General features: G+C 41.4%; 1 protein-coding gene across 2 annotated transcripts in view; it reads right to left on the reverse strand.

The window, feature by feature from the left end:
- The window catches only part of ANTXR1 (ANTXR cell adhesion molecule 1), a 268,927-nt gene that overhangs the window by 124,989 nt on the left and 129,015 nt on the right, over window positions 1-14,923 (reverse strand). For both annotated transcript variants that reach the window (XM_032291881.1, XM_032291882.1), the window contains exon 11: window positions 814-883. In XM_032291881.1, coding sequence (XP_032147772.1) covers window positions 814-883 — 70 coding nt within the window. The remainder of the gene's footprint in view (window positions 1-813; window positions 884-14,923) is intronic.

Below are 14,923 nucleotides of genomic sequence, written 5' to 3' on the forward strand. Positions count from 1 at the left end.
CTTTAACAGTTTCCCTTTAAACCCTCTATTCTGTGCCTAGCCTGTTATAGGCACAATTTTGGAGAGGTTATTATTATTATTATTTTTTGTGGTTCTCTGCACCAGTATTGCCTCATTTCCCACATATCTCTTTTCTTGCTCAGGGTGTTCATTTGCTTTCTTCTGTTGATGGTTTTGATCTCATTTCATTAGTGCTTATTATAATTGCACCACCATGAGATTTTCCCCCATAAATTAGTTCAGGGAACGTTTTCCGGTCTGGGTGAACATCTGATGCTGTGCAGCGTCGAGGAAGGAGCACTGTGTGGGATGTCAGAAGGCATGAGTCTGGGGTCTTGGTTTGTCATGAACCAGCCATGGCCCTGCTTGGCCTTTTTGAGCCTCTCTTTCTCTAAGGAGGAGATAACAATCATCTAGCAGAGCAATGGTGATGACGGAGCGAGGTCAAGTGTGTGAGAACTTTCTAGAAGTGTAGGTGTGATTAAGCCAGACAGACCTCAGATTGAGCCCAGACTCTTCTACTCACTGCTGTGTGACCTTAGGCAAGTTTTTAAAGTCTTGCAGCCACAGTCTCTACATCTGTAAAATTGGGATAGTGGGAATACCTGGTTCATGGAGAACCTGGGAGAAAGAAGTGAGATACTTTGTAAAACACTTATCCTGGTGTATGGCTCACTGTAAACATTGGCTCCATAATTAGCTGGAGAAACTAGAGAAAGGCTCCACTTTCTCTAGATACTTTCCTTTCCCCTGTCCCCCTCTGCCTCCTCTCTCCTCCCTGGCTGGAAGGTTCAGTAGCTGGTGAAAACTTACATGCCAACTTCTTTTAAGATAGGTGCTGGACACAGTAAATGAGTATCTTCCACAGCAAAGGGCTTCTCATCTGTAAAAAGGAAATCACTGGATTAAGAAGAGGGAGGCAAGTTTATAATTTCAAGTTCAGTGACTTCTAGAGAACATCAACCAAGTCCAGGGAAATACCAGAAAAACAAAAATCAATCTTCTTGAGCTTAAAAACTCTTGAGCTGTAAAACCCATTAGCAGTGAATTCAAGTGCTCCTGCCTGAATTGTGGTATGTGCAGTTGAGTCAGCTGGTGAGAAAATAATGAGTGAACTCCTAGACAGAGCAGGAATCACTGAGGGGAAACAAAATATTAGAGTGGTCCTCAGGAGCTCCATGTTTAAGGCTAGTTTGAGAGAGAAGCCATATTTGTGGAAAAAGTGTACTGACAAATGACTTCACCAAAATGTCATTGGATTTCATAAGACAGGGAGCTTCCTTTACATGAGTGTCATAGTCAGGTCATAGCAAAGCACAAAAAATGAGCTGTACTTTTGTGCGGAGATGGGGAAGAGACATTCTTGGTGGAAGAAATGGCATGAGGAAAGACAGGGCATATAAATGTATGTCACAAGGTAGGATATAAGAAGGATTTGAACAGATAATATAGAAAGTTTGGTCCAAGTTCTCTGAGTTAGCCTGAGGGATTTAGATAAAGTTCTCTAAGTTATAGAAAACCCTCTGGTGGGTTTTTGAGTAAAACTGAAGTGATGATTTTGGAGGTCTTAGCAGACGTAGCTGTGAACGGTGGATCAGAGTGGGGGACTTTTCGGGTGGGGAAGTTCTGCTCATTTTAATAGATGACCAGGAAAAAATTCAAGTGGCTTAAATTCAAGCTCTTTAAGAACTTCACTGTATCCATTTCTGGGGCCAGAGGCAGGGCTGAGAAGTTATTAAACAAAGTATATAAAAGTCATTCCATTATAGAAAATATATAAGTCATTCCTTCAAGCCTCAGCTTTTATCGGGTACACGAGCTGTACAAAGAGGCTGTGGTAGGGCCTATAGGTGAAATGAAGATGCATAAGATTTGTGTCATTAATCAGGTTGTGATTACAAATTCCTATAACTAGAGGACACAAAATAATACATATATTATTAAAGCATAGTATCCTGCTTTTGTTGTGACATTGATGTCTCTTGTATCTACAAGTGACTGCAGAATATAGCCGACATTAAACTCTTGCCTGAGTGAAGATTAGGAAGCTGCCTGGGATGGGAGTTAGAGGACACATGTGAGTGCTAAGCACTATGACCCTACTGGCAAGAGGAGGAGGAAGATGTACAGGAAAATCTTCAAGTGGTGAAAAGTTAGGGAGGTTATTCCAGGTCATTTGTTTATTCATTCATCCAATAAATATTTATTGAAGACCTACTATATACTAGAGATGTAGGCTTTGAGAAGAGAAACACAGTCTCTGCTTTCATGGATTTTATAGGAGCTGCAGGAGAGACAGTTATTTAACATTATTAAAAAAATTAATTCTTTGAGTGTGTACCATGTGCCAAGCAATGTGCTAGGGCTTGCAATGAACAAAACAGATAGAGTACCTTGTCCAAGGGGCCAACATGCTAGTAATTACAGAAATTATTATGTAATTATAATTGTGATAAACACACAGAGAAGAAGGAGGGGGGCTGGTCATTATCTGGGAGGTTAGGAAATGCTTCCTTGAGGAAAGAATTTTAAAAAAATTTTTATTTTTGAGATGGAGTTTCGCTCTTGTTGCCCAAGCTGGAGTGCAATGGCATAATCTCAGCTCACTGCAACCTCTGCCTCCTGGGTTCAAGTGATTCTCCTGCCTCAGCCTCCCAAGTAGCTGGGATTACAAGCATGTACCACCATGCCCGGCTAATTTTGTATTTTTAGTAGAGATGGGGTTTCTCCATGTTGGCCAGGTTGGTCTTGAACTTCTGACCTCAGGTGATCCACCAGCCTCTGCCTCCCAAAGTGTTGGGATTACAGGTGTGAGCCACTGCGTCTGGCAGAGGAAAGACCATTTAAGCAGAAACCTGAGGTTGGGTGAGGGGGTAGAGTGGGAGAGAGGGAGGCACTGCAAAGATCCTGGGGCAGGAAGGACCCCAGAACTTTTGAAAGCTAAAAGAGGACCAATGAGGCTGTTGAATCTAAGTGAGACAGACAATGGCTCAAAATGAGGCTAAAAAAGGCAGCAGGGCCAGATGACCACAGCCACATAGGTCATGGTGAAGCTTTGGAGATTTTTCCTAAACACAACAGGGAACTACTGGAGGTTACCCCCATACTTAGAATCAGCTGTTGGCAGATTACGGGATGTTGCAGGAATGGTCACACTGTGTTGAGTAAAATTACAAAGTTTATGATGACAGTGTAGGATCATGCAGTGTCTGAACTGAATATTATTATTTTCAAGATAGCCTGTCTGTGATGATAATACAGGCAGTCCCCGACTTAACAATGGTTCGACTTAAATATTGCAACTTTATGAAGGTGCTTTCAGTTGTGTACACTAATGGTGAGTACCCATACTGACATTCTGTTTTTCACTTTCAGTACAATATTAAATAAATGACATGAGATAGTCAACACTTTATTATAAAATAGGCTTTGCATTAGATGATTTTGCCCAACCATAGGCTAATGTCCATGTTCCGAACATATTTAACATAGGCGAGGCTAAGTGATGATGTTTGGGAGGTTAGGCGTATTAACTGCATTTTTGACTTATGATATTTTCAACTTATGATGGATTTATCAGGATGTAACCCCATCTTAAGTCAAGGAGTATCTACAATGACAGCCACACTTGCCGGGGCATGTTGCATGCAGGCAGTCTCTAAGCACTTCCTGTATGTCACTTAGTCAAATTTAAACTTCAAGCAGAGCTATCAGAAAGGAGTATTGTTCCTTTCATTTTAAAGGTGAGGAATGGACATAGAGAGATTAAGTGACTTGCCCACGGTTACCCATGGGGCCTTGGATCTGCACCCAGGCAGTCTGGTTGCAGAGTCTGCATGGTTATCTAATAGGCTATAAGCATCCGCCTTGATAGAAGCTGGGCTTTGTTTCCTTCTAATGACAACCTCGTGAGTTAAGGCAGGGCAGGAATCCTTAGGCTCATATTCCAGATGCAAAATGGAGGCTGAGAGAGATGAGTGATCTAAGGTCGACAGCAGGACAGAGGCAAAGCCAAGGCTAGAAATGAACTGTACATTACTCTTTCCTCACTAAAGGATTCTCCATTTCAGGAAAGGCTTGTATTAGAGAATAAACTGAACCAGGACAGGCGTGGCTGACTCAAACCTATGTTTATTTCCTCGTGACCATGGCTTATCCTGTTGCACATGCACTAGCAGTACCTGGGAGTACAGATCCCTGCCCACAGAGCCAGCCCACAGAGCCACGGGGCAGCCACAGAGCAGCCACAGGAGGCCTTGTGACTCCAGCTGCCTTCTGCGGGAAGAGCTGGGTCACGCCCAGGAGAGCGTCCGGGGCAGCACACTGCAGCGCCACAGCCAGGGAGACTCCAGGCTGGCCTGCCCTGCTCCTGGGTTAGCGTCTGGCCTCACTTCCAGCTGCCTCGGGACAACTCCTCTCTCCTTCCTCCATCTCAACTGCACAGGAGTGAGAGGAGGAGTGTGGCCCAGGCCAGGCAGACATTTCTCATTTTCCCCCTCCTTTCCTTTTCCTTTTCTGCTTGGGAGACCAAATATTTCTGGAGCAAAACGGAGAACCTCAGTGAGAGGCCTGCGAAGGCTTTGCTGAGGCTGTGGAAGACCTTCCACTACCCGAGTGTATCAGCCTCCCAGGCTGCGGGCCTGCTGTGTGGAGCTGGCATTTTCTGCTCCGAGAGGATTATTTGGTTTGGAGCCTGTTTTCACTTCACCACAAAAATGAGTGACTTTTTTTCTCTCTCTCTAAACAAAGGAGGACCATTTGGTTTCCATAACTCAGGTCATCTGACCCCTTCCTGGAACTCCATTTGGGAAGAAGGGCACAATGCCTTCCTTGCTGCACCTCAGCCATGCCACGTTTGGTGCTGGGGCCATGCCAGCCTCGCTGCCACATCTGCCAAAGCCAGTGGTGTTGTGACATATGTGGGGCCGTGATCCACTCCTGGGACAGCTGAGGCCTCTGCTGGTCCACCCGCTAGGTGGCCATTCCACTGCTCACTAGCACCGGGTGGGCAGGAGAAATGGAAGCCAGGAGCTCGGACTGGCCCACTTGGCTTTTGTTTGCAATTGGGGAGAAAATTAGGGAGGGGTGGGAGTTTGAAATCAGACATTCAATGAAAATTTTTAAGTTTTTGTTATTTTCTTTTGAGATAGGCTCTCTGTTGCTTCGGCTGCGGTACAGTGGTGCGATCATGGCTCACTGTAGCCTCAGCCTCCTGGGCTCACGTGATCCTCCCACCTCGTCCCTGCCCCACCCCCAACCTTAGTCACTGCATCACAAGAGTGCAGTGCCATACTTTGCTAATTAAAAAAATTTTTTTTATAGAGACAAGGTCTCCTATATTGCCCAGGCTGGTCTGGAACTCCTGGGCTCAAGCTATCTGCCTGCCTCAGCTTCCCAAAATGCTGGGATTACAGGTGTGAACCACTGGGCCTAGCCAAATGTAATTTTTAGATAATCTTGAAATATAAATTTCCTTTGTCTATGACCAAAGATATTTTAGAATTCTGTGTGTACCCATGATATAGGTTTACCCAAGGCATCTGTCTGTAGGAGTCTGACAAGCTTGCTTAGGATTGGGGGATTTATCAGGATTTGGGGACCAATGAGTGTCATTACCCCAGAGTGCCAAACACCCCAGACTTGAAAGCTAGGTATTCCTCAAGCTGTGTACTGAGGGTACAGAGAGGGGCAGAGGAGATTTCAGATCACACAGAGTCAAATCCAGACCTTTCTCTTACTAGTGTGTGACTAGGGACACATTTTCTCCATCTATAAACAGTGGTGATGATGTTGTGTGGGGAGTAAATAATATTGCATTCAAGTACAAAGCATGATACTTAGTACTTAAGCATTCAGTAAATATGCATCTTTACTACATGGGCCTCCACACCTTTAAAATATGCTACATGGATGTATGGTTTTAAATCAGAGGTATTAAACATTAAAATTTTCAATATGCCTGATTGCTCAATTATATCATTCTACCAAATTAACATCCTTGTGGGCATCAGGAATTAATAGGGAAATGGAAAGATTTAGTGAATTTGTGTGTATGTATAGATACACACATACACATATACCTATCTATACAAACACACACATTCATGCATGTTGATTTTTTTCTAACATCATATACTCATGATCTCATTTGATGCTTCCACAACCCTGAGAGATATTATTTACAGTTTGAGAAACTCAGAATCAGAAGGGTTAGTTAATTGAGTTAGTGCTGTACCACTTATAAGTGTCAGAGGCAAAATTCAAACCCAAGTTTTGTTGAAATAACTTGCCCAAGGTAAACCCAGCTAGTCCTATAATGTAGCTGGAAGCACACCAGGAGCTGAGGCTCTTCATATTGGCCATTCTGGAGGCATGTGGCCAAGATCTTCAATGCGCAAGGCTGGATACCAGCAGGAGCTTGCTCTCTAGGAGAAGGGGCTAGGGATGAAGAACTCGACGAAAAGGTTCAGGTGTCTTTTGAGAGGCTCTGATCATGCCAACTAGAATGAAGCCATGCTCTGGAACCATGCACTGATAAGTGTATATTTACAGTACAGGTTTAGACCTTGGGACATTGTAATCCTTTTCAGACTAGTGAAGAAGAAAGTTCTCAGAATTCTTCCTGCAGTTTGGTGACTGTCTAATGGATTTGGGATAAAACCAGGGTTGAAATTCATTAGCCAATTCAAACACCAATCAGAAAAATCCTTTTATAAGGGTGGATTAAATAATTCAAATACTTTTCCAGTCTTGGCAATATTTTCTTGATATAAATATTTATTTCTGGCAAAAAGGAAGAGAAAAATAATCCCTAGTCTTATGGAGGCAGGGGGAGGGTGTGTTGAAACCCTCCAAAGCTGATGTAAGCCCCGAAGTAGAGCTTACATTCCCATGGTGACATTTGCATTAGGTAGTGGGAAAAACAGTAGAGGTTACTGACTAAAATGAGTTCGCCATGCTGTCTCTCTTAATGTCCCCTGGGTCTAGGGAGCATTTTCAGGACACTCCAGAGCCAAATATAACTGTTTGGCACCAAATTATCAGCTGGTTTGGGAATGTGTCTCCAAATGATGGACAACAGACAGGCTAGAGTTAGGCTGAATATTTCTACCTCCTTACTGCCTCCGAAAATAACCAACTTGAAAAAAGTTAGACTTGTAAAATATTGTGCAAAAATCTGAAAGAAAATTATGTTCAGCAGGACTCCAAGTTGGTGAAATTCAAAGAATCTGGGCTGAGCTTTCTGGAGCTCCAGACATAATGGAGGTGACTGATTGCCCACCTGGGGCTGCCTCATTGATAATTCACAAACCTGGGGGTTTTCATTACAAAGCAAAATGGGACCCATTGCTGCGAGTAGAAAGGAACTTACTATGTGTCAGGCCCTGGGCTAGCAGGTTTTCAGAGACGGGTGGAATAACAAGCTTAAGGTTTCTGTTGATAGAAGACATTAAACTCTAGGGAGGTATTTTGAAAGTGGAGAAAATGGCTTCTGCTTGGAAAGGCTGAACAGTGGTTGTGAAGTCAGGGAGGAATGAGAAGGTTCAAGGAGAGGAAGAAAAAGGTGAGGGACCATGAGTCCATTCCTAGAGGAGTGTGGGTCCAGGATCTAGCAGCCCTGCAGATCTCTGGATGGTCTGTTGGGCTACACACCCCCAAGTTCTGCATAAGCTTGTGACCTCACAGCTCTAGGCACACCAGCATTCGGAACTGCTTGTCAGCACAGCTGGTCTGACTTCTTAGGATATAAATTATTATCTGCCCATATGTGTTGTTATGCATATTAATTACAAAGTAATGCATATTAGTATAAAAGCCTGGGAAATACAGAGAAGTGTATACAAAATTAAAATCCTTGATAATCCCAACTTCCAGTGATAAAATTAATGTTTTGGGGAATACTCTTTCAGAATTTTCCCATGTATATTATTTTTAACATAATTGGGATTACACTATATATAATTCTGTGGCATTTGGCATTTATCTCCATCTGAAGTTAATAGGTAGTTTTAGGTAGTGCAAAAAAATGAAATGAAGCTAATGGAATTCAGGGTTCTTGCAGAGTATTTTCTCCTCTGAATAAATCTATACCCAAAACAAATCTTGACTGTTGACATTTATAGAACTTACAAATTATCTTCTAGGCAAAGCATCAGCTTTTTAAGATTTTCTAATCCTGAAGTCAGAATAACTGCAGCACTTAAAACAGCTATAACTTGCTAAGAAGAAAAATATTTTCAAAGCTTTGTTTTTACTCGGTAGAGGATAATCCAGGATTCATGCACAAGGTTTGTGTCTCCTGACACGTGAACTTTTGTTGCTGTATACAAATTTGGAATAATTTTACCTTTGGAATTGGAACTGAGTGGCAAGTCTACCAAAATGGCTAAATCCTTCCACACACTCATGGCCACAGGTTATGGCAAATACTGACTGTTCTTAAAGGACACAAATTTACACAGAAACTCAGAAGAGAGGTGGGAAGGAGACCTTGGGCACACACTTGAGCCTCTGAGGTGCTGTGGGATGTATTCTGGCTTCCAGAGCTGAAATGCACAGGGGAGACAGCTACCAGGAGCACTTTCATCCTTCCCTTGGCAGTACACAACTTCTCTCAATGGATGTTGAAATATTTAAAGAATGTGAGTTTGTGTCGAGGTGGGGGGGGGAATGGGGGGGGACAGCAGGGGGTTGGGGAGTTGGGGAGAGATATAGCATGGGGAGAAATGCCAGATATAGGTGATGGGGAGGAACGCAGTAAATCACACTGCCATGTATGTACCTATGCAACAATCTTGCATGTTCTTCACATGTACCCCAAAACCTAAAATGCAATTAAAAAAAAAAAGAATATGAATTTGAAGGGACACAGACTATTAGCCTGCCTGGGGTTCCCAGGAGTATGGCCTGTCTCAGAGTTAATCATCATCTCTTCCGTGATTCTACTGAAATGGGAGAGAAGCAGCATTGTGTGGGGAAGGGCAGCATCCACTTGCTGGTGACCTTACATGAAAACTGAGCCATGGGGTGCAGAAATAGAGGGGAATGCCAACTTCCCCCTGCAGGACAGCAGGGCTGGGATGAAGGTAGGTTTCAGAGAAGTTCACAAGCAAATCTCTTCCAGCCATGCATAAAACAAATGCAGTGCCTGCCTGGAGTCCTGATGGAGCTCACAATTTTCACATGGAGTTAATTTCAAACTTTTAGTTTGAAATGTAGAACAGAGTTTTCATGTAGAACCAAGGAAACATCAAGAATGACTGTTCATCAGGGGCTGCGGCAGCTAACCTTGGACTGCGTCAACTTACCCCCAGAATAAGCTCTTTCACTCCCACTGAAAACCTTTGCCATCTAGTTACCTTGGTGGCAACTTCCCTTTTGTTCCCCCAAGCATTCTAGATTATGGCAGTAAATTTTAATGTATCTGTATTTTTCTAGGCCTGAAAGATGGGAACATGCACTAACATAGACTCTGCAGGAGCTACTTCAAAAATCAGTGAGCAAAAACCAGAGCTCTGTCTGAAAGAGGGCCAAAGGGGAAATACCACCAGATACATAAAATGCTCCTGAAGTTCGAGAAAAAGGGCCACTCAGGGAATGAGGAGAGGTGCCTTACCTGTGGTCACACAGCCAGCTACAGACACTGACGCTCTAATGCCTGGGGTTCTTCCCAACCTGGTCTGGGGCTTTTTCTCTTGATCTTAGGTTCAAGTCTTGACCTCTCTACTAATGTGCCCTGTGACCTTGGGCAAGGAGTTAAGTCTCTCTGAGTAGTGATTATCTGTCGCAAAATGAGATCTGTTGAAATCAGGATCTCAGAATCAGGCACATATCTGTCCCCTGGGCATCTGGAGTCAGTGGACCCAGGGATCTTGGGGGATCTGTGTTTTGGAGGCAATGTACAGAAATGGTCTAAAGCCTTTGGAGTCAGACTGCCCAGGTTCAAGTCCTTTCCTGCCATCTGGGTGGACTTGGGCACTTCCTCTCTCTGAGTTCATCAGCAAAATGGGGATTGAAATAGCTCCTCCCTCATTGGGCTGCGGGTGATGATAAAATGAGATAATACAGGAGGGCACCTGTCATGGCACCAGGTGCAGAGTAGGTATTCAACAATCAGTAGCTGCTATCACTTGGAGGAAGCTCCCTGGTGATTCTGATGTGCATCCCCATGAAGAAGAACATGCGACTATACGCCCCTTTACGTCTCTTCATTCTGAGTTACATAAAATGACATTTCATCACCTTCACATGATATCAAATCCCTAGGGATGCATCGAGAGCGTGTTAAGTATCGTTGACCAATACATGGTAAGACTCTAACCCATGACAAAAGAAACAGTAGGCTTTTGTTTGGGAAGTTTATGTTCTCCTGCGCTTGGTCCTCCTCCCCATATGCATGTTAATAATCTTCTTAGGTTTCCCACAGCAGCCCTGGAGCCCGGTGTTTTCTAAGATGAAGTATAGTTTCTGGAAAACTGGGCAGAGTTTTGAAAACACTACCCTCTGGAACTTCTACATTCGAATGAATGTTGTCTCTCTTCCCCCTAGAAAGTTGAGCCCCCTCTTTGAAACTCCTGGAACTACCTTCCTGACTGATGTTCAGTTTGGGGAAATATGTTCAAATGGGACAAAGCTTTATCCTTTGAGAGTGTGCAAAAGTAAACTAGAGCCATGCCTGGTCAATAGGATTGAAGATCAAGTTGCGAAATAAAATTATGCATCAAAAAGTAAAATGTGCCTTTAATATCATCAATCCAATTTTTTACATGGCCTATAAACTAACGTCAGTGAGTTTCTTAAAATCTGATTCTTTTGTTTATAGTCATACTTCATGTGTATCCATGCAACACCAGGATAGTCTAGCATGTTTTTCATTATTGCATTAGTAAAACATCCATTTTTAATTGACATTGCATAAAATGGATCACTTCTCAGCTCATACTCCAGTGTCTCCTTTTTAGCATTCTGATCTCTCTGAAAGTAGATCTCCAATAGAAAGTGGATCTTTTCTTGGCATAGTACACTGAATACTAAAGGAGGAAAAAGTGCAGCCAGAGTAAATACAGTTTGTGTGAAGATGTCCAAAATATTTTCTTGGCCAGCAGAGCTCAGCCTGGTGACTGAAGAACTAACCAGATGTTAAACTTAAGATGTATTCTAGACCTCAATAATTAGCAAGAATTTAAAAATTAAGTTTTAAATCAATTTTGTGGATTCTTTTCTGATTACGTCAGGGACATATGATTGCAGAGAACTTAGAAAACACAGATAGATGGAAAGAAGAAAGTAAAAAATTAATAGTAGTCTCATTCAGAGGTGAAGGCTGTTAACATTTTGATATATATCTTTCCAGTCTCTCTGCATATAAATATTTATGTTTAAAAAACAAAAATAGTATCAGTCTATTGTTTTGTAACTTATTTTTAACACAGAATTCTATATTATTAACATTCTTCTTTCTCCACATCAGTAATTGTTCTTCTACAACATTGTTTAATTATTTAGGGGTGAAGTATAATTTATGTAACAGATTACTTATTGTTAGACAATTAGGTGTTTTTCTTTTCTCTCTCTATCTCATTCCCTTTGTTCTTTCCATGTTTATTTTGCTATTATGAGCCACATTGTGATGAACGTCCTTGTGGGCAAGCCTTTGTAAACATTCTCAATTATCTCTTTTTGATGAAGCTGAAATTGAAATTCTGGGTCAAAAATGTATAGAAGCAGTTGATTCATTTAAAAAATTGCCTTCCTAACGATTTAATGGTTTGTCACTGATGATGAATGAAAAGACCTGTTTTCCTACATTTTTGCCAAGACTGCACATTGTAGTTTTGTTAATCTTTGCTAGTCTGGCAAAGTAAGAATGGCAATTGATTATTTCAATTTGCATTTTCTTGGTTACAGGAAACATTTTCGATGTGCTTATTAATCATTATTTTCTTAAAAATTTCCTTTTCATATCTTTTACCCATCGATGTATTCACCTTTTTTTTTTAAACTGATTTTAGGAATTGTCTTTATACTAAGTTTATTGACCCTGTGTTTGTTATGTATCCTATAAATAATTCTTCCAGTTTTGTTTCCCTTTAGCTTTTATTGTAGTAGGGGTTAACAGGATAATTAAAAATTATGTGCTCAAACATTCAAATTTTTCTTTCATGGTATGCTCCCTCATGTTTAAAACATCCGTCCCAACTGGAAGATTAGATAATTTTTTTTGTTTCCTTCTAGAATTTTTACAGCTTCATGTCACATTAAAATTTTTCCTTCGTCTGGAATTTGTTTGGGTAAAAGGTGTGAGACTAAAAATGAACTTAATTGTTTTTCCCAGTGGTTAGCCAGTTATCTCAACATCATTTTTTGAATAATCCACTCCTTGCCTATAGATTTGAAAGGCTGCCTTATTTTTTTTTTAATTTCATTTTAGGTTTTGGGGTACATGTGAAGAACATGCAAGATTGTTGCATAGGTACACACATGGCAGTGTGATTTGCTGCCTTCCTCCCATCACCTATATCTGGTATTTCTCCCCATGCTATATCTCCCCAACTCCCAACCCCCACTGTCCCTCCCCTATTTCCCCCCTACAGACCCCAGTGTGTGATGCTCCCCTCCCTGTGTCCATGTGTTCTCATTGTTCAATACCCACCTATGAGTGAGAAAATGTGGTGTTTGATTTTCTGTTATTGCATCAGTTTGCTGAGAATGATGGTTTCCAGGTTCATCCATGTCCCTACAAAGGACACGAATACATTGTTTTTGACGGCTGCATAATATTCCATTGTGTATATGTGCCACATTTCCCCTATCCAGCCTATCATCTATGGGCATTTGGGTTGGTTCCAGGTCTTTGCTATTGTAAACTGTGCTGCAATGACCATTCGTGTGCATGTGTCCTTATAGTAGAACAATTTGTAATCATTTGGATATATACCCAGTAATGGGATTGCTGGGGTCAAATGGAATTTCTATTTCTAGGTCCTTGAGGAATCGCCACACTGTCTTCCACAATGGTTGAACTAATTTACACTCCCACCAACAGTGTAAAAGTGTTCCTATTTCTCCACATCCTCTCCAGCATCTGTTGTCTCCAGATTTTTAAATGATCGCCATTCTAACTGGTGTGAGATGGTATCTCAATGTAGTTTTGATTTGCATTTCTCTGATGACCAGTGATGATGAGCATCTTTTAATATGTTTGTTGGCCTCATGTGTGTCTTCTTTTGTAAAGTGTCTGTTCATATCCTTCACCCACTTTTGAATGGGCTTGTTTGTTTTCTTCTTGTAAATCCGTTTTAGTTCTTTGTAGATTCTGGATATCAGCCCTTTGTCAGATGGGTAGACTGCAAAAATTTTTCCCCATTCTATTGGTTGCCGATTCACTCTAATGACTGTTTCTTTTGCTGTGCAGAAGCTGTGGAGTTTGATTAGGTCCCATTTGTCTATTTTGGCTTTTGTTGCCAATGCTTTTAGTGTTTTGGTTATGAAGTCCTTGCCTACACCTATGTCCTGAATGGTTTTGCCTAGATTTTCTTCTAGGGTTTTTATGGTGTTAGGTCTTATGTTTAAGTCTTTAATCCATCTGGAGTTAATTTTAGTGTAAGGTATCAGGAAGAGGTCCAGTTTTCTGCTTTCTGCACATGGCTAGCCAGTTTTCCCAACACCATTTATTCAATAGGGAATCCTTTCCCCATTGCTTGTTTTTGCCAGGTTTGTCAAGGATCAGATGGTTGTAGATGTGTGGTGTTGCCTCCGAGGCCTCTGTTCTGTTCCATTGGTTTATATCTCTGTTTTGGAACCAGTACCATGCTGTTTTATCACTGTAGTCTTGTGGTATAGTTTTAAGTCTGGTAGTGTGATGCCCGCCGCTTTGTTCTTTTTGCTTAGAATTGACTTGGCTATGTGGGCTCTCTTTCAGTTTCATATGAAGTTTAAGGTGTTTTTTTCCAGTTCTGTGAAGAAAGTCATTGGTAGCTTGATGGGGATAGTGTTGAATCTGTAAATTACTTTGGGCACTATGGCCATTCTCACGATATTGATTCTTCCTAACCATGAACATGGAATGTTTTTCCATCTGTTTGTGTCCTGTCTTATTTTGTTGAGCAGTGGTTTGTAGTTCTCCTTGAAGAGGTCCTTTATGTTCCTTGTTAGTTGTATTCCTAGGTATTTTATTATCTTTGTAGCAATTGTGAATGGCAGTTCATTCTTGATTTGGTTCTCTTTAAGTCTGTTATTGATGTATAGGAATGCTTGTGATTTTTGCACATTGATTTTGTACCCTGAGACTTTGCTGAAGTTGCTTAGCACTTTCAGGAGATTTTGGGCTGAGACAATGGGGTCTTGTAAATATACAATCATGTTGTCTGCAAATAGAGACAATTTGACTTCCTTCTTTCCCATTTGAATAACCTTTATTTCTTTTTCTTGCCTGATTGCTCTGTCTAGAACTTCCAGTACAATACTGAATAGGAGTGGTGAGAGAGGGCATCCTTGTCTAGTGCCAGGTTTCAAAGGGAATGCTTCCAGTTTTTGCCCATTCAGTATGATATTGGCAGTGGGTTTGTCGTAAATAGCTTTTATTATTTTGAGATACATTCTGTCAATACCTAGTTTATTGAGGGTTTTTAGCATAAAAGGCTGTTGAATTTTGTCAAAGGCCTTCTCTGCATCAATTGAGATAATAATGTGGTTTTTGTCTTTGGTTCTGTTTATGTGATGAATTATGATTATAGTCTTGCATATGTTGAACCAGCCTTGCATCCCGGGATGAATCCTACTTGATCATGGTGGATAAGCTTTTTGATGTGCTCTTGCAATCAGTTTGCCATTATTTTGTTGAAGATTTTTACATCTATGTTCATCATGGATATTGGCTTGAAGTTTTCTTTTCTTGCTGAGTCTCTGCTGGGTTTTGGTGTCA

The sequence above is a fragment of the Sapajus apella genome, unplaced genomic scaffold, assembly GCF_009761245.1.
Source record: "Sapajus apella isolate SASKATOON/1434 unplaced genomic scaffold, GSC_monkey_1.0 scaffold26, whole genome shotgun sequence".
NCBI lineage: Eukaryota > Metazoa > Chordata > Mammalia > Primates > Cebidae > Sapajus > Sapajus apella.